This window comes from Rhinoderma darwinii, chromosome 1, assembly GCF_050947455.1.
Source record: "Rhinoderma darwinii isolate aRhiDar2 chromosome 1, aRhiDar2.hap1, whole genome shotgun sequence".
In the NCBI taxonomy this organism is placed as follows: Eukaryota; Metazoa; Chordata; class Amphibia; order Anura; family Rhinodermatidae; genus Rhinoderma; species Rhinoderma darwinii.
In genome coordinates, this window is record NC_134687.1 from 193,037,583 (window position 1) to 193,063,724 (window position 26,142).

Genomic DNA, 26,142 nt, shown 5'->3' on the forward strand with positions numbered 1-26,142 from the left:
AATATTAAGTCCAAACTATCACAATATAACATTATTTAACTTGCACGTAAGAAAAAAAAATTATTTAAAACGCCAGAATCGCTGTTTTTTTGTTCAGTTCCTCTCCCACAAAAAAAGGAATAAAAAGTGATAAAAAAAAGTCTCATGTAGTCCAATTGAAACTGAACTCGACGAAAAAAACTAAAAGTTATGGCTCTCAGAATATGGCGACAAAACACCCATTTTATTTTTAACAATTAGTTTTTTCCTTGTAAAAATAGTAAAACATAAAAAAATCTATAAACTTGGTATCTCCATAATCATATTGACCCATAGTAACAGGTTAATATGTAGTTGTTACCGTACAGTGAACACCCTAAAAACGAAACCCCCCCAAAAATGGAGGAATTGCTGTTTTTTTCCCATTCCACCCCACAAAGATTTTTTTTTTTGTTTCGCACTACTTTATATAGTACAATAAATAGCTCCGTGACAATATACAGGGTGGGCCATTTATATGGATACACCTAAATAAAATGGGAATGGTTGGTGATATTAACTTCCTGTTTGTGGCACATTGGTATATGGGAGGGGGGAAACTTTTCAAGCTGGCCATTTTGTATCCAACGTTAGTTTTTTCAATGGGAAGAGGGTCATGTGACACATCAAACTTATCGAGAATTTCACAAGAAAAACAATGGTGTGCTTGGTTTTAACGTTACTTTATTCTTTCATGAGTTATTTACAAGTTTCTGACCACTTATAAAATGTGTTCAAAGTGCTGCCCATTGTGTTGGATTGTCAATGCAACCCTCTTCTCCCACTCTTCACACACTGATAGCAACACCGCAGAAGAAATGCTAGCACAGGCTTCCAGTATCCGTAGTTTCAGTTGCTGCACATCTCGTATCTTCACAGCATAGACAATTGCATTCAGATGACCCCAAAGATAAAAGTCTAAGGGGGTCAGATCGGGAGACCTAAGGGGCCATTCAACTGGCCCACGACGACCAATCCACTTTCCAGGAAACTGTTCATCTAGGAATGCTCGGACCTGACACCCATAATGTGGTGGTGCACCATCTTGCTGGAGGAAAAACTCAGGGAACGTGCCAGCTTCAGTGCATAAAGGGGGAAACACATCATCATGTAGCACTTTCAGATATCCCGTGGCCTTGAGGTTTCCATTGATGAAGAATGGCCCCACTATCTTTGTACCCCATATACCACACCATACCATCAATTTTTGTGTTCCAACAGTCTTGGAGGGATCTATCCAATGTGGGTTAGTGTCAGACCAATAGCGGTGGTTTTGTTTGTTAACTTCACCATTCACATAAAAGTTTGCCTCATCACTGAACAAAATGTTCTGTGTAAACTGAGGGTCCTGTTCCAATTTTTGTTTTGCCCATTCTGCAAATTCAGTGCGCCGATCTGGGTCATCCTCGTTGAGATGCTGCAGCAGCTGGAGTTTGTAAGGGTGCCATTTGTGAGTAGCTAATATCCGCCGAAGGGATGTTCGACTGATGCCACTCTCCAGTGACATGCAGCGAGTGCTACGCTGTGGGCTCTTGCTGAATGAAGCTAGGACAGCCACTGATGTTTCTTCATTAGTGACAGTTTTCATGCGTCCACATTTGGGCAAATCCAACACTCAACCAGTTTCAAGAAACTTGGCAAGCAGTTTGCAAACTGTAGCATGGGAGATGGGTGGACTCGTCCCTTCAAAAACAAGCCCTCATGTGCCTAGATCGACGGAAAATTTAAAAGTTATGGCTTTTAGAATGTGGGAAGGAAAAAACTAAAGTGAAAATCCGAAAAATTACTGCGGTGGGAACAGGTAAATTTATTTATAGAATAGGAAATCATACAGGTTTCTAATATATACATATTTAAATATTGGATCACAAACCTTTCTTATACCAATGCAGTTGCCTTCTTCTAATAAAAAAATAAAACATGGTATAGCTCACAGATTAGTCCATAGAAATTAATCCATAGGATAACTATACCTCCCAACCGTCCCGGATTCAGCGGGACAGTCCTGAATTCCGGGTGGTGTCCCGCTGTCCCGGGTGACCGGTGGTATGTCCCGGTTTCAACTGTATCTGCGTCCTATATGCACTCCGCCCAGCTTACATATACTCTGATCTACTCCGCCCAGCTTACATATACCCTGATGTACTCCGCCAAGCTAGCATATACCCTGATGTACCCCGCACAGCTTACATATACCCTGATGTATTCCGCTCAGATTACATACACCCTGATGTACTCCGCCCAGCTTACATATATCCTGATGTACCCCGCACAGCTTACATATACCCCGATGTACCCCGCCCAGCTTACATATACCCTGATGTACCCCGCACAGCTTACATATACCCTGATGTACTCCACCCAGCTTACATATACCCTTATGTACTCCTCCCAGCTTACATATACCCTGATGCACTCTGCTCAGCTAACATATACCCTGATGCACTCCGCCTAGATTACATATACCCTGATATACTCCTCACAGTTTACATATACCTTGATGTACTCCGCCCAGCTTACATATACCCTGATATACTCCTCACAGCTTACATATACCCTGATGTACTCCGCCCAGCTTACATATACCCTGATATACTCCTCACAGCTTACATATACCCTGATGTACTCCGCACAGCTTACATATGCCCCCACATTATGAACTGAAACACCAGTAAAACACTAAACAAAACTACCAAGCAAAATCTGCGCTCCAAAAGCAAAATGGCGGTCCTTCTGCGCCTGGCAGTGTACCCAAACCGCCGTTTATGACCACATATGGGGTATTACTGTATTCTGGAGAACCCGCTTAACAAGTTATGTAGTGTGTGTCTAAAGTGGCACAATCTGAGCACAACACATTGGGCACTACTGAAATAGCATATCTGTAGAAAAATTGCAATTTTCAATCTGCAACATCTAATGTGTACTAATTTCTGCAAAACCTTTGGGGTCAAAATGCTCACTACACTTCTAGATGATTTCCTTGAGGGGTGTAGTTTCCTAAATGGGGTCACTTCTAAGGGGTTTTCACTGTACTGGTACCTCAGCGCAATGCAACATGGCACCAAAAACCTGTAAAATCTCCACTCCAAAAACGAAATTGCACTTTTTCCCTTTAGACCTTTGCCGTGTGTCCAAATAGCAGTTTACAACCACATATGGGGTATTTCCCTACTCAGGAGAAATTGTGTAACAAATTTTGAGGCGTCTTTTCTCCTGTATTCCTTGTGGAAATGAAAAATTATGAGCTAAATCTACATGTTATTGGAAAACATTTTTTTTTATCATTTTCATATTTCATATAGTTCTAATGTAAAGGTATAAAGGTATCATACCTACTATACTTTTGTCTTTTTTGACACAAAAGTATTTAACATTGCATATAATTCTAATAAAATATATAAAAAACCTGAGGGATCAAAATGCTCACTACACCTCTAATTTAATTCTTTCAGGGGTATAATCTCCTGAATGGGATCACACCTGGGGAATTTCTACTGTACTGGTACTTCAGTGGCTCTGCAAATGTGACATGGCCCCAAGAAACCAATTCATCAAAATCTGCGCTTCAAAATCCAAAAGGCGCTCCTTCCCTTCTAAGCACTGCCGTTGGTCCAAACACCAGTTTATTACCACATATGGAGTATTTGCTTTTTATCCTTTATTCCTTGCAAAAATATGAAAATTCTAAGTTTTTCCATAAAAAAAAGGAGATTTTCATTTTTACAGACTAAGGCCTTATTTACACGAGCGTGATAAACGTCCGTGTGACAGCCGTTGAAACAATGGTCGTCCCACGGACCTTTGTAATTCAATATGGCCGTTCACACAGCCGTTGTTTCAAAGGACCATGTGTAGGGTCCGTGAGAAAATAGGACATGTCCTATTTTTTCATGCTTCGCGCATCCCTCCATAGACTCTCATCTATGGGGGACGCGAGCCATCACGTCCCGCAGCGCAGAGCACAGATGCACCTCGGATGTGAAAAACTGCCTTCGTACAATTTTTTTTTTATTACAAATGAATTTCGTGTGAAATTCATGTGAAATGCCTAAAGGGTTAAAACACTTTCTGAATTCTGTTTTGAATACTTTGAGGGGTGCCGTTTTCAAAATGGGGTGTTGTATAGGGGTTCCTAATGTATGGGCCCCTCAAAGCCACTTCAGAACTGAACTCGTTCCTGAAAATATAGCCTTTTGAAATTTTCTTAAAAATGTAAGAAATTGCTGCAAAATAAATAAAAATAAAAGGACGTTCAAAAAACAATGCAAACATAAAGTAGACATATGGGAAATGTTAATTTGTAACTATTTTGTGTGGTATTACTATCTGTTTTCCAAGCAGATACATTTAAAATTAGGAAGATCATAATTTCTTCAAATGTTCTCTATGTTTTTCACAAATAAGCAATGAATATATCGACCAAATTTTTCCACAAACATAAAGTACAATATGTCATAAGAAAACTATCTCTGAATCACTTGGATAGGAAAAAGCATTCCAAAGTTATTACCACATAAAGTGACACATTAGATTTGAATAAATATGGCTGGTCCTGAAGGCCAAAATGAGCTTGGTCCTGAAGGGGTTAATCATATTGAGTTAGCCTCTGGATGCATTACACAGGACTAATCTGTGGACTAAACCATTCTACTGTGACAATGCGCTATAAGAAATGTTTGTGAACAGAATATCTAATACATGTACAGTATATTAGAAAACTATGATTTTCTATTCTACAAATAAATAAAAACAAATAAAAACTGGACAACCCCTTGAAGAGTGGACACATTATTTCCATATTGCTGAGGGGTGGGCCCCAAGAATTAGTTCCTTTGGTGGGCCCAGGGTATTCCAGTCCGACACTGTATCAGTCAGTTTACCAGAAAATATAGCGCTGTTTTTTCTTGCAGATATGACAAAATCTGCGACGAAGTCTCCGCCAACGCAGATGTGAACAGAGCCTGAGCAGTAACAGTGATTAAAATTAATGTCTACCATAATTTAGTAAAAAGTGTTTTACATAGAGGTATGATGGTAAATCTTATCTGCATGTGTATTATACTCTCCCCAAGTGTAGGCTTATTTGGGTAATGTGTATCCCCTTATGCCATTTGTTAAAAGAAAGATGGGACACAGACATTTTATCTCTGAACAATATTAATTTTTCCTGGCACAGCCATTGTAACTTGAAAATATTGGAATTTAAGATGACAAATCTATGATTTATGGAATTTATGGAAAGAAATATAAGTAGATTACTAATACAGATAAAGAAAGTACTTACATATTAAAAAAAAATGTCAGAAAGAGCTGCTGGAAGATGGTGAATCAATTTATTTGTAAAGGACAGAAGCTTCTTCAGGGTCATGTACAGTACACACAGGGTATAGTAAGAATAAATTAAACTCCCTGCTGGCACAAGCACAGTACATATAAAACTGTTCTAGACAGCCAACCAGTGCATGCACTTCAGTAAAAAAAAAAAAAAAAAAATCCAATAAGGCCTTCTTCACAACCAGAAATTTTACTAGCGTTATTTATTGTGTTTTTGGTAGCCTTTTTTGGAGGTGTTTTTCATTTAGTAAAATTTTCTAAATGCTTGTTCCTGCCGTTTTTGAAGTCCTATAGAGAAGCCTGTTTGTGAATCCAGCATAAAAGTATGTTACCATGTTGCTATTTATATTTTAGATGTAGCTCAAACTTTGAATATCATTTTATTTTTAGGTCTGATCATTTTTATAATTTTTACAGGAGTTGCAGCTAGACTACTAGAAGGATATTGTGGCATGCAGATTTCTATATCCCCCAGTATACTCAATAATAAATTAGTAAAGCAGCTCGTAAAGTGGTATTCCAGCGACAAACATTTATCACCTATCCTGTGGATAGGTGAGAAATCTAAGATTAGTTGAGGGCTTGCCGGAACCCCCTTTTGATCACTAGAGTGGAAGGCCCTAGTACCCATACTCCCTACTGCACGAGGAGTTTTATTTTAACAGCGGTTGAGCATGAAAACTTCAATCACACAATTTTAAAGCGTAGCTAACTTTTCAGAAAAAGATGTTATATATGTGTGCATGAGGAATAGCACTATTTCTGGCCATTAAATGTCTGCATTTGTTGTTTTCCTCTCGGCAGGCTCTACAGTATCTCTAATTTTCTGTTTCTCCTGAGCTAGCGAGTGGAGCATAACTGCTACCATGTCTCCCATACACAGCGCACACAGAGAAGAGAACATCTAGCTCCCCAACCTCTTTGTAGCTACCCAGAAAAGGGCAGCATGTAAGACATCATATAGCAGTACTGAGCAGTGTAGCTGTGAATCCATCACTGGGGTGAGCTATAACACTCGGTAGATTCTGCAGCAGAGTCTCTGTGCTTCTCTCTCACTCTGTTCCTGCTCTATCCCCCTCCTCCCTCCATAAACTTCTATGGACAGCATGTAACCCGCTACCTCTGTCTGCTGATAATCTTTTTTGTCTCTCAAGATAGATTTAAGTGGAGAAAGAGGCATTTTTCTCTAATAAGATATATTACAAAGTTTCTTTTATTCACTTGTACTTTTGATTTATGCAAAGTTTGTTGCAAAGTTAGTGACCATTTAAAAGGGTTTTCCAGGACTTACTACGTCTTTACTAACTAACTGCTCCTTGTAATCCAACTCAGTTTTTAAAACATTTACTTTTCTAAAAGTGCACTGTTTCCCCGATCCAGTCACCTGACACCGATTGTATGAGAAAATCGCACTTCATGTTAAGTGCCATCCGTTTTAACTAAAAGCCTCTTTCCGGTCTCCCAAACGACGTGTCATGACTGATGTCAATTTCAGTTGGTTTGTGCAGTGTGCCTGCATTTGTGTAACTTCTTTTCTAAAGCCCCTATTCTTCTACTGCGCATGCCCCGCTCACGCCTAATTAGATTACAGTAATGTTATCATGGATTGTGATCTATTATTGTAAAGAGGTGGAGTGGGCGGGCTATTTCTTACTAAAAGAGGTGTCATGGGAGGATCTTCGGCTTGCTGTGCTGAAGCACTATGCAGTATGGGGGGTGTTGCAACGGAGGATAACAAAAAGTTTGAAAAGTAAACAAACCGGAGTGCGGAAAATTACAGAAAGAGGTATTGGGGAGTCATTATGATGCAATGCAGAACAAGAACAGAACATTTAAAAAAAATGTACAGCAGTGGCGGAGTACCTCTTCAAGCCCTCTGGCAAAGGCAGACAGATTTTGGGCTCATTTGATTTCATTTAAGTTGACAGCTCCTTGGGTTTTACCCATGTTGAAATATTTTACATATGTACAAACTTATATTTATATTCCAGAGAAACAGGAAATGGCCACAGTTAACAATGGAGTTATTGGAGAGCAGGAGCAATAAAAGAGTTTTTTGCTAACATTTTCCTTTATTTAAAATATTCTTTAGAGATGCCAAGAAATTTGAATGATGTTTTTGAGAAAAAATACTCTATTCTTAAAATAAACCACATGCAGGAATGATGTCTGTTATATAAATGATAAGCAACCTCTAACATTTCTAAGGAACTTTTGAATCATTGTGTGTTTATTTTATATTTGTTTCACCCAGTTTCTTGAAATTTTGGAGTTCGCTGTACATACCAGAAATGTAAAATGCACCAACTCCAGCTTCCAAACAAAAATATTGAATTTTATATTTTATTAATATTGTATTCATTTATCAAATGCATATCTTGATGAATATTTACTTTCATAGGAATTAAGCAAAGTTTAGATATTTTCATTATATAAATATAGGTTATGTGCTATTAATCTAAGGCCCCTATCTATCAAAAACCGTGATAACTAGGAAATTGGTTATGCCCTCTACTTTCTTCTCTCCTCTCCCTTAGAATAAGTATCTTTATGCTGCTGCTCCAAGGCTCTTAGTTTAAGGATATGTTCACACAGGGCGGATACATGTAAAGTTACACAGCGTATCCGCCCTGGAGCCTGCAGGAATTCCGACCAAGAAACCGCACCAAATTGTAGAGCAGTTTTTCGGCCACAATGTCTGCTGCAGAAAACAGCACGTAAAAAAAACATCTATACTTACCCATAGCCATGGCGCTGCATCCCTTGAATGTCCTGCAGAAGGTTTTTTACACAGCGTGTGGATGAGATTTGTTCAAATCTCATCCACCTTGCTGCTACTGTAATACGCTGCAGATTTTCCGCAATGAAATCTGTAGCAGAAAATCTGCAGTATTTCATTTACGTGTGAACACGACCTAAATGTCCACATCTGTGCTGCACAATTTTTCATTTTCTAATGTTCAGTAATATCTCATGTAGCCAAGTATGATTTAGAGAAAAATAAACAATATTTCAAAAAGTAATGAAAGTTGTAATTATAGCTATTTATAAAGATATGGTAATAGTAAAACGCCAAGGATATGTTTTATATATGGGGATTTGTTTTACTCGTTGCTATGTGATGATGGCATTTCTAGTGAGTGAAAAGAATATAAAATACCTCGAAAGACGAGTTAAGCCATAATAATGTTGATGATGTATTTTTAATTTGAGTCAAGTATTGGCTAAGTTCCTAATCATGAGCATCCCTAATTCCACGTAATAACCATCTGGATGTCTATTGTAATGCAAACCCTTTCTTTTCTACTTCATGATAATTTATCCTTATGCAAACATTGTACAGTACACCCAGATTGTACAAAATACACATATTCTCCAACTTGTACAGATTTTCTTAGCAACCTGTATTAATATATTTGTCTATATAAAAAAAAATATATATATATATATATAAATAGAGCAAATTTTCTTTTCATTTTGATGAACAGTTAATGAAAACCCAAAATTTAGTCTCAGAAAATTAACGACTTACTTAAATATTGTAATGTAAAAACAAAAAAACCTTCTGGCCATCTCAATACAGGACCATGTAGTTTTTATTGGCACCCTTTTTATATAGATATAATTAGTCTTTTATTAATTATTTTTTTGGGATTTAAAAAACACAAAACAATATGTTAAGTTTATTCTGCTTGTTCTTAAGTTTGCTAAACCATATTTTGTTTTTAATGGTTTACTATCTTTAAACAATAGAGCTGTGAAGTTGTGAAAAGAGTTTCTGGCTTCAATAAAGGCTTAGATGATTTATTAGAACAAAATAGCACCAATGAAGAAATCGGGAAGGATTAGTTTAGCTCATGACTTTTTTTCCCCCTTTATATGGATCAATAGTGAAAACAAAGTTCTAGGTTTACCAATCCCCCTTTCCCTTATCCACATCTTCTCCGTCCAGTTGAATTTGATGGACATATGTCTTTTTTCAACCTCAATAATTATGTAACAATGAATACGCCAAACCCTCTCAACAACATATCCCAACTCAGACACTTCTGTCTATAACAGGAAAATGTACAATGGTGGGTATTATTATTCCCGAAAAAGAACCTCCTATTATTTTATTTGAATTGTCAGTTCTTGCCCAGGTGTACACCACCAATATAAGTCATATAACTTATGGGTATGGGAAAAGAAGAAAAAGGGGCAAGAAAATTATATATTAGGCTTCATTATTGCCTTCAATTAATATAAAGATTGATACCGACAGTTTATAGTGAAGGAATATCCAATGCAATGTCCCCTTTCAATTGCAATGGCAAAATACCTTTATTAATGGTTTTTATTTTTGTTTTTTATTTTTTGTTGTTTTAGTTAGTATTACTATATTATGTTATTCAATTCCCATTGAGTTGAGACACCATCCTGTATGAATGGTTGTGTCCGTATCAACAGGACAAGGGAGAAAGTGCTCTTGAAGCTAGAATTGTGTAATTTTAATGTTCGCCGTTCTCACATCAAGATCGCCTAAATTGACCTTAATCCATAAGGTCATATGGACATATCTATTATTAATAGCAGGCAGCTAGAATAATAAACCAAGTATGGCTACACTCTTCCTTGGTTGACAGCACTATATAAAGTGTCCGTCGTCCAAGTAGATAGATCATGAGTTATCCAGCCCAGGACTGAGTGTAGCTAGGTAGCTGCAATAATGTCTCACAGCGTCGCTGCCATGAGATTGTCTCCCTGGCAACGAGATTAGGACTGGAGCCCAGGACATAACATAATAAAGTAATACTAACAAAAACAACACAAAATAAACAATAAAAATAAAAATGAAAAACATTAATAAAGGTATTTTGCCAATGCAATTGAAAGGGGACATTACATTGGATATTTCTTCCCTATAAACTGTCGGTATCAATCTTTATATTAATTGAAGGCGACTTAATATATAATTTTCTTGCCCCTTTTTCTTCTTTTCCCATACCCATAATTTCTATGTATTATTATTCTCAAAGTATGGAATTCACATATTGTTCATTGTTCATACAGTTCTTTGCATTGTCAAAAATGAACAGACTCTGTTTACAGCTGTGTCAGAGGCTCCTCTAGGAGCCTCTGTCGCAGATTCCGTAATATTTGCCATACAGAATAGCGCAGCATGCAGCACTATTTTGTCCGGCAAAATGAAGGAGACCATGACGGAAATCCTGACAAAACAATTAAGGTCAATGGGTTCCGTAGGGGGCGCCGTGGCTTTCCACCATGCAAAGGATCTGGCGCTTCCGTCTTTTTTCTGTTTCTTTGATGGACCAGAGAAGCGAAAAAGCGAGTGTAGATGTAACCAGAGGTTTATATTTCTAAAACCATAATTCCTGATGCATAAAAACAAAATAATACAACAAGTTTCTTCTTTATTCTGATTGCGGGAATCATGTTATAGCTACAATGTTGTGAAAAGTTATTTTTTCCTCTCCTGGATGTTACTTAGTACTGCATATTTGTCATACTAAATGGTTTATGAGCCTGTAATGTAAAATTAGACAAATGCAACCTGAATAAACACATAAAGGGTCAATTAGTGTCAGGCACCCTATTTTCAATAATAGGATCTGTGAATGAGACTGTTCTGGCATTATATAGTTGCCTTGGCAACTGTACTGCCCAGTGTGATCCCTGAGTCTCTCTAAGCCTGATTGGGCGGAAGAATGGCATTAAAGGGACACTAGTTTCCTGGAAATTCAGTTGTGTTTAATGTATCTATTATATTATTTTTCATGATTTATGATTAAAACTCTTTATTTTTTTTCTCACACAGATTTGAGAAGTCAAGAACTCATCTTTGAAACGGTTGCCTTAAAAAACCTAGTTATTCTGCCTGAAGATTCTGTCCAACAAAAGCAGATTCCATGGGGACTGTACCAGATCCTTCAGGATCTGACAAGTCATCCCCTACATCAACAGAGGAAGAATGCCCTGCTAGAGATATATCCCAGGAGGATATTCTCCAGCTTAAACAGGCAACATCAAGCAACAATGGGAATGTTGCACAAATAACGGGTGTATGTTCTTCTGATCTAAATTGCAAACTATCCACAGAAAGTCCTGGTATTGAAAATATATGTGAATTTGAAGAGCAGCAAACAAATAAAACATTGTCTTCATTCAGGAAGTGTACACAATCAGATACGTTGCCTCCCTTAGATGAAACAAGCAAAGAGACACAAGCCATCAATGAAACTAGTCAACATGCTGCCACTACTAACAATACAATACAGTCACCTACAACTATTGTATCATCTATTGTTGCAGATTTGACATTGCCAACAGAGGAACCAGCAACAGAAGAGAGTCACTTGCCAAAAGATGTAACTATGGTACAAATAGCCATAGAATATCAAGTAGAAAACAGTACAACAAGCACACAGATATCTGAAATGTCTGTGGACATCAAAAGTTTAGATAATGACAAAAATGGACAAATTTTTTCCCCTAGCCAAGAAACAGCAGCTGAGAATACACAGACAGAAAAAAGTCTCGACTCAGATCCAGTACAAGATGAAGCAAAGATAGAAGATCATGACAATATCCCTGCAGTTGTGCAATGTTCACAGTTTAGCCAAGCTGAAGAAGAGGTGAATATAAGTAGGGATCATGAAACCCTGGAATTGCAGTTAGTTTGCAAGTTTAAGGAAATGGGGACAATGACATCACAGCTCGAGAGCTGGACTAAGCAAGATGCTGAAGTACAAGCTGTAGCAAATGTAGAAAATAAATCTGTGTCCACTAGCCCGAGCATATTAGCTGCATTTCTGAAATCCAGCTCTCCAGTACTTAAAGAAAGACAGGAACAAGTGTGTATAATCTATCAGGGGAACCCAGGGAATCCTCAGATTGACCGTGCTAATTTTGCATTGCATTCACAGCTCTCGCAAAACCACTTAACTCCAAAAGTTTGTTTTCAACCCCCTGACGCAAAGGGTTCCCAGCCAATCCAGTTACACACAAAAAGCCCCCCTGATATGATACGTTCCCCATTTCAGAGACCAGAACTAGCAAGGAATCCACAGGTATTATATAGAAGTGAGCTAGATGGACAAGGATTGTGTCTTAGAGAAAGCCACCCTATGCCACAGATGCAAATGGCTAATGCTTCTCCAATTTTAATGAATGTAAAACCTGTTTACCAAATCAATATAGAGAATAGTACTCAACCCAAAGCTGGCCAGATGACAAAGGACAAGTTTAATGAGCAGCCCCAATTCAGGGCAACCCATGATCTGGGCAGCAAAGCTAGACTCCACCATTTAAGTGGCATTGAAAACATTCAATTACATAATATTCGACAAGACAATGAACAGACAGACACTCTTAATGTCCCTGGTGAAGGTATCTCTGATCGGAAACCTTTTCATTTTAAAATTACTAATGAACAGGGTTCCACCCAGGCTATCATCACCACAGATATAAAAAAGCCAAAGAAAGAAGAAAGACCAACTCCACTTCACGTTGAAGTTGAAGTCAACAGCAGTATTGGCGCCACTGGAGGTCAAGTAGAGGAAATACTTGAAGTTTTAGTTAGGAGAGATCAAGATGAAGGAGAACATGCCAAAAGGTCAAGCAGTCTAAGTCTGCAAACCAGACCAGCAACAGACTTTACTCAGAGTGCAGTACAGCTCACACCACGACTAAGAAAAGCTAGGGAAGAGAAAAAGGAACCAATTTTGGTCACTTTACCTACCTCTGAACCTCACAAGTCACATGGCAAAAAGTCAAGTCCAGCTTCAAGTGGAGAGGCTAAAAGCCAAGCAAAGCAACAATCTAAAAGTGTGAAAGATGTGGTATGGGATGAACAGGGCATGACGTGGGAAGTTTATGGAGCTTCTATGGACCCAGAGGCCTTAGGGATTGCAATACAGAACCACTTGCAAAGACAAATCAGAGAACATGAGAAAATGATTAGGGCTCAGTTAAAGCAAAACCGTAAATCGATTTGTTCCGATTCTTCAGGGAAAAAGCACAAAAGAAGACAGCACAGGGTATTTCAATCGATACTCAAGAATTTCAGACGACCAAACTGCTGTAGCCATCCCCCTGCTTCTGCTGTCTTAGAGTAACTTTCTGTAAAAGCGTTGAAATCTATTGCCACATCAACTAGTAGACAAATATGTTTCTTTGCACTTAAGAATGTCATTGACATTTTTTTATTTGATTACTGTACAGGGTTTAGGGTGGTTGCCACATCACTCTATTTTGTAATGCAATACCATGTAATATTTTTTTTTTTCATTTTCATGATAGGGTGGATGTTAATAGATAAAATTCACATGTTGTCTTTCCAGAATTGACATTTGATAACAGTTTTGTATGTCTTGAATTTGTATTTTCATCCCAATAGGCAAACAGAATTAAACTGAGCTCCTGAAATCTCAATAAGTGTGCCGTTAAATGCAGTGCCAGAAACGCCTTTTCACATCGGCCTTTTTTGACTCTGAAGTTGACAAAAAATGAAAGACAATGAGTTGTATATAAGAGCAATATATAAGCAACACAGATGTCTGCACCATATATTACCGTACGTCTTCACCTTAGACAGGGTCTTTGTATAACAAAAAACCCAAGAAAAAAAAAGTATAGACATGTGAAATAACCAGCTCAGTGCATCGTGGTTAAAAATTGTACAGTATCACACCTCACCAGGGTTCTTTCATACACTAGTGAGGCTCATTATATGATCACAAAAAAACATTCAGTGAAAATAGAATAATTCAGCAATCGATTTTACTGATTTACAATCAAGCCATTGCCCATTTTTGTTATAATTTTATGAATTTTGTGTAGCTAAGGCTGCACTGGTTTTAGAAGATAAAATCTACTGTCAAACATAGGCACTTGACTTTGTGTGGTTAGTACAGTAGTAAATGTATATGTCCCTGTGTATTATATTATTGTCATTGAATAAAGGGAACAAAATAATCCACAGTATTGACTCCCAATGACAAAGTGACTATCCTTGATCTTGATAGTCAACCAACCCACCCACCCTGGGGAACTTGGTTATGATCAATAAATTATATGATGCCAGTTATGGAGCAATACTTGTATTGGGTCACAAAGCACATAAAAACATGTTACATGTAAGAGCATGTAAACCGAAATATGAAAAATTTATATTTTAGTTTATCTAAAAACCTAAACACATCGTCGTAAATTATTTTAACAACAATTGAAAAGGGGAATTTATCAGAATTTGTGCTAAAGAATTGAGGCACTGCCCATAGGTACCAATCAGATTCCAGCCCTCATTGTTCAAACATAAAAACAGTGACTTATGGGCAACTTCTCTACTTTTTCTATGCACTAGTTTAAATAAATCTCCCCTAATCTCCTACTATAAGAAAGTACAAGAAATCAAAGGAGAAAACAGACCACATAAAACATTGTCATGCCAGCTAAGAGCAGACTATGCACCAGCGCATCCCTAACTGCTGAACTGGGAAGTAACTTTATATTTATCTGACAACCATGACAAAACAATGTCACCCCCTTCTCCTTGGGACCACTATGTGTCGCTGATGTTGTTGAAGTTCTACTGCCTTTGTGGATAAATCCTCCAAAGTGTACCCTGTAGCCATAAACATTGTACACTCTTGACCACAAAAACAGCACCATGATATTTTTTTAAGCATATTAAAGTATTATGGAAAGCACAAGGAAAGGAACTTTTAATAAGAATTATTCTCGTCCAAGAGTCCCTCTTGTTTATCTGCACATCTTCCATGGAAAAGATAAAGATTGCACAGGTGTAAACAATGACATAAGAAGGCCATAGACATCTTATAATTGTCAGCCAATAGCTTTCTGATGACAATTAAGGTGGTTGGTTCCCCCAATAACATGCACATTCAGCTCGCCAAGCATGGTAATGCCTATAGATTTGGCAGGGATGAGCAAACACCAGACACCTTTGGTAACACTTATCTTTAAGAAAACTATGGAATCGGGCAGAAAATCTGTAGTAGTCAATTTTGAATGTTCTATCACTGACCTCTTTGTCATGAAACAAGTTACTAAGCTGTAAAAGTGAATACACTGTACGATAGTGTGCATGTAGGATAATGTGGCTATAGCTCACATCATCCAAACCGCCACTGTTTTTTTCATTTCAAAACCTTCTGTCTCCATCACACAGAACTGCAGTTTTAAAGGATTTTCCTTTCATGCGTATAGGAGGATTAATCAGAATGACCAAATTATCAATCCATGCTAATCCTAGGACATGCTTAACACTGCTGTGCTGTGTGACCCAAATGCATGCTGGGTACAATTTTGCATATTACCCAGAAATAAATATGTTAGAACAGAGAGTGTATTTTTTTTTTTTAGAATGAATGCATTTTTTGTTCTGTTTCCTCTAAAAGCAATATAAAAAGTTTTTCAATGTAAATATATATGCATTGATTTAATTTGCAACATATTTCATAAATGTATACGAAATGTCCGTTTCCCTTACATGATAAAATGTAAAATGATTGATCTCATTCTTGTAGAGTTAATGTATACTAACACTAAAGAGGTTCGTGTTTGAAACAATCTGTGAGTCTGTGTGATTGTAGTATATCAATTATTGTAGCCCACAATTTTTCACTTCTTTATGCAAATGTTTAAGAGGTGTACTAGAGTTTTAGAATTTTGATTACATTTTTGTCCCATCTATCTAGGCCACATTCAGTTTTTCCAATGTGTTATATAGAAAGATGGAGTTAGTTGATGTCGATATAAACACGTTACAGAAAGCTATTTGACTAGATCCTATCAGTTACATTGAAATCCATATAATTTGTATATATTGTAATGTTATAAAAACATGTTTTTATAACATTACAAGATTTTTTTTATTTAAAGGAATACATTTTTCTGGCAAACTTTTCAAGCTAAACCATCAAGATAAATGAAAATATAATGGTAATATTAGAAAGAATTAACATTTTTATTATAGTGGTATGTAACATTTATTAAAATATATCTGGATTAAGTAAACGCACTTGTGTCACAGATCTGAAATAAATATAAATCAACCATGCATTATATTGTATTTATACTTGAAACTTATTTTTCTCATTTTAATGATGTTGCAAATATTTATTGCCACTATGCTATAGTATTGTGAGATTATTACCTTTCTGCATTACCTTTTTCAGTTAAAAGTGTTGTGCCAAGATAGACATATATCACCTTTTCAAAGGGTTGATGATAAATGTCTGATCACTGGGGGTTCCACCTCTGGGATACCCACTGATCACTAGAACAGGGGTCCCAAGTCCCCTGTTCTTTCCCACTGCACCCCCTTGAATGAGGAGCTTGAATGGAGCGGCGTTCGATCATGCACCCTACTGCTCCATTCAATGTCTATGCAGCTGACAGTAACAGCCGAGTGCTTATATGGTGCATTATACTTAGCGCTCGCCATCAGTTCCATAGGCTTTAAATGGAGCGGCACCTTGCTTGCTCGACCACCTGTCCATTTAAAGTACGAAGGGCTTGGAACACCCCTGCCAGTGATCGGTTAGGATCCCTGCTGTGGGGGCTCCCAGGAGTCAGACATGTATCACCTATCCTGTGGATAGGTGGTAACTGTCTATCTTGGCACAACCCCTTTACTTATTTATTTTTTTCCAATTATTTTATTGTTCATGTAGAAAAACACATCCTGCTACCGTCTGGAAACCGTCAACAAGCAGGATGGCTGCTGCTTAAGACTCTTATTATGGATTCTGTGGGTAAATATTTTTTATTTTCTGTGCACCAGGGTTCATAAAATGGGCAGTCGCAGTTAGACTCATTTACACATGAATACCCTGGAGTCCAGCGTATTAATATGTGATTTTGCCAATAAGTATTAGATTTTATATGGGCTTTATTGACAGCACGTTTGGAAATACAGTTGGCAGTATACCTGTGGAAAAAAAAAGTCTAGACATATATTGTACATTTTACAAAGACTTATATGGGGCAGTCCATTTGACATACGTCTGGCAAGTATAGAACGCTGCTATGCTATTTGAAACCAAGGGAATATGTATACAAAAGGCCAATTCAGAAGAGCATTGTTTACATCCGTAGAATGGAAAAAAGATGGACTGAACACTGACAGATTAAAGTTAATGGCCAATTCACATGTCCGTTTTTCCACAGAAACCGTTGGTCTGTTCAGAGAAAATCGCAGCATGCCCAACTTTGGTCCAATTCTCATGCTAGACTCATTCGTAATAATGGGTCCGTCAGCAAATTAGCGCATACTGTTTTTCATGGACTGTTTGCTAGGAGACGCTGAAAAGAAAGCAGGAACGGATGTTAAAAAATGGCTGAAAAATGATGCCATATAGATGTAAAAAATGGGCAAACGTAACGCACCCAGACACAATACTGATTCAACTCGGATGGAAAATCGTCAGTTTTTTCCTGATGAAACACAGATAAGTTTTCCAACACTCGTCCGACTAGGGCCTTTAAGTGGATCTGTCATCATACTATTTAAGGAGTCATAGTATGGGGACAGGTCACCTCTATTTTTAGCCCATTTGGCTAATAGACCCGAATAAATAATATAGTGGACTCATAGTTTTAAAGAGGACCCAAAGAAAATAGAGAAACCGCAGCACACAAAGTTGTCAAGGTATCAAAAAGAGTGTCTTTATTCCACCGTAAATAGCGACTTTTCAACCCAAATGAGGGTCTTTCTCAACCAATAAATAAAGTGCAAATGTGAGGTTTATATAGGGGAAGTGACATCACAATAATGTTTGCATATGCAAATTCACATGTGGCAAAACCAAATTATCAAAAAATACATCAGTATAAACACATACATATATAGAAATAAATATACAGTACCCTAATAGATGGATAGCCGGACTGTCAGGATGGACAAACTGCCAAGATTCATCAAATAAAGTTATAGCCCATCGCCGTTCAGCTTTCCCCAATGCCCATGCGCGGGATTCAATAGATGTCATGACACCAAAACGTCTTTGCCCCGAAACCCGATCACGTGACCGCAAGCTCCATATATATATATATATATATATATATATATATATATATATATATCACTTTATTGAAAAAGTTAATTTAAAATACAATTTTCCCTGGTAAATACCAGACATATCAAAAATCAATAGAAATGACAATGTACAATATTATAAAACTCCAAAGTCACCTGGCCAGGTTCTCTCAGATAAATATGACCCCAAATTTGAGCAAAATAAAAAGAGGCAACCACAGATTGAGTCTTCCTTACATAAGTAATTCCAATATACCAATATATAAATAACTTTAAAGGGATCCCTCTATGATGGTCGTTCCAGGATATGGAACAAGTTGTAGTTCATAAAAAAAATTAATGATGGCAAAGACAAGTTTTATGCAAAAAATATCCCATCCAGTAGACATCTTTTTACATTGAAAGTAAATTTATAGAAAAAAGATATACTCATCTGTAGGCTCAATGGAATACAATTTTTCCAGACATGTTGCCAGTAAAGAAAGACTTTTGATCAGTCCTGATTTACACAATGAACGTGATTCTAATATCACCACCAGGGCTAGATACACTGGTCGCAGTAATCCTTTCAAGCTGCAGTGTAGTTTAACTCCAAATACACGTGGTAACAGACCCTCTAGAAAGCCTGGCCAGGTGACTTTAGGAGTTTTTTATATTATACATTTTCATTTATATTAATTTTTGTTATGTCTGGTATTTACCAGGGAAAATTGTATTTTAAATTAACTTTTTAAATATTGATATATATATATATATTTTTTTTTCTGTATTTCAGTGAGTGCTGGTTATGTCCTTGAATTTAGTTTTTTGTTTCACTTTTTAATACAACTGGTTGTGTTAAGCCACACTGAATATTAAAAGGAGAAAAAGCCTAATACAGATATGACCAAGTAATATGACTATTAGCCTAGTGTTAACTTGGGCACTAGTGGCCACAATATGGTAAGTTTTAATATAATTTTCAATAAAACAATACGAAGGGGAGCAACAAAAACCTGGAATTTTAGAAAAGCAAATTTCAATTGACTGAGGAAAACACTTAGACTTGTTGACTGGGATCTTGTAATGGTAAATAGGAATACCAAAGATAAATGGGGAGTTTTTAAACATCTATTACATGAACCGTCTAGTAAGTTTATATCCACTAGTGACAAGATGTCAAGGAATAAAGACAAATATGGATGAATAGGGAATTACTGAATATTGTAAGACAAAAACAAAAAGCATTCAAAACATTGAAGGCTGAGGACTCAGCAAAAGCGTTCTAGACTTAGGCCTCATGCACACGATCGTAAAAACGCCTGTAATTACGAGCTCATAGACTTAAGTTGGCCACGGGTACTTTCCCGTTTGCGGGAAGGCCGTTGAAAAATATAGAACATGTCCTATTTCAGGCCGTAATTAATTTTCATCTATCCCGAAATACTGTCCGTAAAAACGGATCAGTAGGCATCCGTATTTCATCCGTATATACGGATCCGTACAAAAAGAGGGAGGTTGGAAATGATGTCATCAACATGTTGCCTAGCAATGCTTCCATAAATACGGACGGTTTGCAGATGCACATGAGTAGCCATCCATATTTACGGAAGCTCCCATAGACTTCTATGGGAGAGTCCTTGCTGTATTTACTGACAAGAATAGGACAGGTTCTATGATTTCTTCAGCATGGACACCCATCAGTAAAATACTGAAAGGTGTCCGTGGCCAATAGAAGTGAATGGGTCCGTAATAACTGTCCGTAATTACTGATAAAAAAACACTGTCGTGTGCATAAGGCCTTACAAAGTACTCAATAGAAAGTGTAAAAATTAAATCAAGTTAACGAAGTTATCTACAAAAAAACAAACCGCTTCATTAAATTCATTAAAATTAATTTCCAATTTTTTTTATAAATAATAAAAAATAAAAAATCTGACCCTCTTAAAGTGTAGCTAAACGTTTGACAAACTTCTGACATGTAATAGTGACATGTCAGAAGTTTGGATTGGTGGGGGTCCGAACACTGAGACCCCCACCAATCGCTAGAACGAAGCAGCTGAAGCGCTCGTGTATTTATGGAAGTGTTGGTATGCAACATGTTGGTAACATCATTTGCATCCTCCCTTTTTTTACAGATCCTTTTTTTTACGGATCCGTATATACGGATGAAATACGGATGCATTACGGACCGTATTTGCGGATATACGGATAAATTACGGATGACTACGGATCCGTATTTATGGACAGATGAATATACGATCATGTGCATGGGGCCTAAGGCTCCATGCACACGACCGTAAAAAATCTCCATAATTGCGGACTGCAATACGGTCCGCACTTACGGACCGGCCCGGTTCTATTGGCCACGGACACCTTTCCATACCGCTACGGAAAGATGTCCATGCCGTAGAATCGTGACGGGAATTATGGAGCATGTCCTACTTTTTAAGGGCCGTGCCCCCATACTTTGTAGGGGAGCACGGCATGAAAATGCAGCCCGCGAGTGTCAGCGCCCGTGATTATGTGCACGGCCGTGTGCATGAGGCCTAACACAGGAGGAAGTACAGCTGCGTCTGAGCAAATTAAATATTGATAAATCCTCTGGCCCAGACGGCATTCATCCACGGGTATTAAAAAGGCTCTGTCACCAGATTCTCAAATCCCTATCTCCTATTGCATGTGATCGGCGCTGCAATGTAGAGAACAGTAACGTTTAGTTTTTTTAAAAAACTTTCATTTTTGGCCAAGTTATGAGCTATTTTATATATATGCACATGAGCTTTGAAATGGACAACTGGGTGTGTGTTTATTCGTATGTCCAACTGGGCGTGTATTGTGTTTTTAACTGTCCGTGTTTACTTGTTTTACTAACTGGGCGTTGTGGAGAGAAGTGTGTGATGGTGACGAATCAGTGACCAATCAGTATCATGCACTCCTCTCCATTCATTTACACAGCACATAGTGTTCTTACTAGAACGATGTGCAGCCACATACACAAGTGTCCTGATAATGAATACACATGACCTCCAGCCTGGACGGCATGTGTATTCAGAATCCTTATGCTTCTAAATACTTTCTGTGAGATTTCCAGCAAGGGAAACGAAATCTCGTTTACCTCGTAATCTCGCGAGATTACGTGCGGCTTGCTGGAATCTCACAGAAAATATTCAGAAGTTTCAGGATTCTGAGTACACATGTCGGACGAGCGAGGACACATCGGCACCAGAGGCTACAGTTGATTCTGCAGCAGCATCGGCGTTTGCAGGTAAGTCGATGTAGCTACTTACCTGCAAACGCTGATGCTGCTGCAAAATCAACTGTAGCCTCTGGTGCCGATGTGGCCGACACGATGCAGGACCTGGGGCAGGAAGTGAGTGACGTCACAGCATGATCTCTCGAGAACACGCTGTGTGTCTGCACTGCCATAAGCTGGGCGTTCTGAAGAGAAGTGGATGATACTTCTCGTCAGAACGCCCAGCTAGTAAAAGTAGGAAAAACGTACCGATGTACGCACATAATACACGCCCAGTTGGACTTTTACTTTAAACACTCCCACTTGGACTTTTGCAAGCCTCATTTGCATAAATACAAAAATGGTCATAACTTGGCCAAAAATGCTCGTTTTTTAAAAATAAAAACGTTACTGTAATTTACATTGCAGCGCCTATCTGCTGCAATAGCAGATAGGGGTTGCAAAATCTGGTGACAGAGCCTCTTTAATTTCATTCTGAAGTGACAGGAAAGCCACAGACGGTTTTCAGTTAGTCTGAATCACAATACGCTTTGATATGTGTATATAAACCTGTGCTTATGTGATGAAGACCAGACAACTGCTGATCTGCCATTTGTCTCCTTGCCGCAAGATTAAAAGAAGCACCTTTTCAACTTATTCAGATGATTCCTTGAAACTCTTTTATCGATAAGAATAGAAAATTCTCCTAACACTCCAGCGGAACAACGGTAGGCAGCGCGATGACGTCATCGCGCCGCCTGCACCACAAGAAAGTGCCGAATGATGAGGAAGGGAACTAATTGTTCCCTTGCTTTATCAGCGCTTTCAATTGTATCCGCTTCCTAAGGCCGCGGATACAATTAAAGACAGTTTATTATATTAGGGTTGTCTCGATACCATAATTTGGACTTTGATACCGATACTTTGTGTAGTATTGAGATTCTCAATACCAAAACAATACCTGCCAACAATAATAATAATAATAAAAAAAGTTCTTCCATTTTCAGATGTAAGGCATGTGGTCTGAAGAATTTTGAACCTCCGTGTGCCTCACATTAATAGTAATTAACCCCATGGAGTTTGTCACAGTCATAATGGACAACATTAGGTTAATGTGTGAGGTACCTGATGGGGATTACTAATTACTATTAACCCCTTCCCTCTTTGGCCGCTTTTGACCTTCCTGACAGAGCCTCATTTTTCAAATCTGACATGTTTCAATTTATGTGGTAATAACTCCGGAATGCTTTTACCTATCCAAGCGATTCTGAGATTGTTTTCTCGTGACACATTGGACTTTATGTTACTGGCAAAATTTGCCCGATACATTCAGTATTTAATTGTGAAAAACACCAAAATTTTGCGAAAAATTGCAAAAATTAGCATTTTTCTCAATTTAAATGTATCTGCTTGTAAGACAGGCAGTTATACCACACAAAAATGTTACTAACTAACATCCCCCATATGTCTACTTTAGATTGGCATCGTTTTTTGAACATCATTTTATTTTTCTAGGACGTTACAAGGCTTAGAACTTTAGCAGCAATTTCTCACATTTTCAAGAAAATTTCAAAATGCTATTTTTACAGGGGCCAGTTCAGTTCTGAGGTGGCTTTGAGGTCCTTAGATATTAGAAACCCCCAATAAGTCACCCCATTTTAAAAACTGCACCCCTCAAAGTATTCAAAACAGCATTTAGAAAGTTTCTTAACCCTTTAGACATTGCGCTGGAAGTAAGGCAAAGTAGAGGGGAAATTTACAAAGTTCATTATTTTTTTCCAGAAATTCATTTTGAATCCATTTTTTTTGTACCACAGAATGTTTTACCCAAGAAATGCAACTCAATATTTATTGCCCAGGTTCTGCAGTTTTAGGAAATATCCCACATGTGGCTGTAGTGTGCTACTGGACTGAAGCACCGGCCTCAGAAGCAAAGGAGCACCTGGTGGATTTTGGGCCTCCTTTTTATTAGAATATATTTTAGGCACCATGTCAGCTTTGAACAGGTCTAGTTGAACTAAAACAGTGGAAACCCCCCAAAAGTGACCCCATTTGGGAAACTACACCCCTCGAGGAATTTATCTAGGGGTGTAGCAAGCATTTTGACCGGCAAGTTTTTTTATAAAAATTTTTGGAACTAGGCCATGAAAATTAAAATCTACATTTTTTCAAATAAAATGTAGGTTTAGCTAATTTTTTTTCATTTCCAAAAGAACTAAAGTAGAAAAAGCACCACAGCATTTGTAGAGCATTTTCTCCCGAGTAAAACAATACCCCACATGTGGTCATAAACGGTTGTTTGGACACACGGCAGGGCTTAGAAGGGAAAGAGCGCCATTTGGCTTTTGGAGCTCAAATTTAGCAGGAATGGTTTGCGGAGGCCATGTCACATTTGCAAAGCCCCTGAGGTGCAAAACAGTGGAAACCCCCAACAAGTGACCCCATTTTGGAAACTATACCCCTTGAGGAAATTATCCAGGGGTATAGTGAGCATTTTGACCCCACAGGTTTTTTGCAGAAATTTTTGCAAGTAGGCTGTGAAAATTAAAATCTACATTTTTTCAAATAAAATGTAGGTTTAGCTAATTTTTTTTCATTTCCAAAAGAACTAAAGTACAAAAAGCCCACAACATTTGTAGAGCAATTTCTCCCGAGTAAAACAATACCCCACATGTGGTAATAATCGGTTGTTTGGACACACGGCAGGGCTTAGAAGGGAAAGAGCGCCATTTGGCTCTTGGAGCTCAAATTTAGCAGGAATGGTTTGCGGAGGCCATGTCACATTTGCAAAGCCCCTGAGGTGACAAAACAGTGGAAACCCCCAACAAGTGACCCCATTTTGGAAACTATACCCCTTGAGGAAATTATCTAGGGGTATAGTGAGCATTTTGACCCCACAGGTTTTTTGCAGAAATTTTTGCAAGTAGGCTGTGAAAATGAAAATCTAAATTTTTTCAAATAAAATGTAGGTTTAGCTAATTTTTTTTCATTTCCAAAAGAACTAAAGTAGAAAAAGCACCACAACATTTGTAGAGCAATTTCTCCTGAGTAAAACAATACCCCACATGTGGTAATAAATGGCTGTTTGGACACACGGCGAGGCTGAGAAGGGAAAGAGCGCCATTTGGCTTTTGGAACTCAAATTTAGCAGGAATGGTTTTCGGAGGCCATGTCGCATTTACAAAGCTCCTGAGGGGACAAAACAGTGGAAACACACAACAAGTGACCCCATTTTGGAAACTACACCCCATGAGGAAATTATCTAGGGGTACAGTGAGCAGTTTGACCCCACAGGTGTTTTACAGAACTTATTGTAAGTAGGCCGTAAAAATGAAAATCTACATTTTTTCAAAGAAAATGTAGGTTTAGGTATTTTTTTTTCCATTTCCACAAGGACTGAAGGAGAAAAAGCACCGCAACCTTTGTAAAGCAACTTCTCCCGAGTAAAACAATACCCCACATGTGGTCACAAACATCTGTTTGGACACACGGTAGGACTCAGAATGGAAGGAGCACCATTTGGATTTTGGAATGGTTTCTGGGTGTCATGTCATATTTGCTGAGCCCCTGTAGTACTAGTACAGTGGAAACACCCCAAAAGTGACTCCATTTGGAAAACTGCACCCCCTGAGGAATCATCTAGGGGTATAGTGAAAATTTTGATCCCAAAGGTTTTTTGCGGAATTAATTAGAATTAAGCCATGAAAATGAAAAATAATTTTTTTTTCCAACAAGATGTAGTTTTAGATACACATTTTTCATTTTTACAAGGAATAGAGAAGAAAAAGCACCCCAACATTTGTAAAGTAATTTCTCCCGAGTATGGTAACACCCCATATGTGGTTATAATCAGCTGTTTACATATATGGGAGCATTCAGAAGAAAAGGAGCGGTATTTATCTTTTGGAGCGTAGATTTTGCTGGAATGGTTTGCGGACGCCATGTTGCATTTTCAAAACCCCTTATGTACCAAACAAAAGTGACCCCGTTTTAGAAACTACACCCCTAAAGGCATTTATCAAGGGGTGTAGTGAGAATTTAGACTCCACAGGTGTTTTTTAGAAATGAATACGCAGTGGATTGTGCAAAGTGAAAATTGCAATTTCTCCACTGATCTGCCCATTCACCGCACAAGATGTTTTGCCCCTAGAGAATCTTACCCCATAAATTGTTAAGCGGGTTCTCCCGGGTATGGTAATGCCTTACTTGTGGCCATAAATTGCTGTTTGGGCACACTGTAGGGCTAAGAAGGGAAAGACCGCCATTTTGAGCATGTATTTTGCTTGGTAACAGTTCTGTTTGGGGTTTTGCTGGTATTTCCGTTTATAATGTGGTGGCATATGTAATCTGTGCGGAGTATATCAGGGGTATATTTAATCTGTGCGGAGTCCATCAGGGCATAATAAGAGGGTATAATAATGGGGTAAATAATGCAATTATCCATAGATGTGTGGTACGCTGTGAAGCGATCCGTTATGCGCAGGCCGGTGTCACACTGATAAACGGTTTT

The 26,142-nt window shown here is 38.0% G+C and overlaps 1 protein-coding gene across 5 annotated transcripts in view; it reads left to right on the forward strand.

Moving 5' to 3' along the window:
* The window catches only part of GPRIN3 (GPRIN family member 3), a 139,438-nt gene extending 123,029 nt beyond the window's left edge, over positions 1–16,409 (forward strand). For all 5 annotated transcript variants that reach the window (XM_075860664.1, XM_075860665.1, XM_075860666.1 and 2 more), the window contains one exon: positions 11,174–16,409. In XM_075860664.1, coding sequence (XP_075716779.1) covers positions 11,265–13,472 — 2,208 coding nt within the window. In that variant the 5' untranslated portion in view covers positions 11,174–11,264 and the 3' untranslated portion in view covers positions 13,473–16,409. The remainder of the gene's footprint in view (positions 1–11,173) is intronic.
* Positions 16,410–26,142: the final 9,733 nt, after the last annotated feature.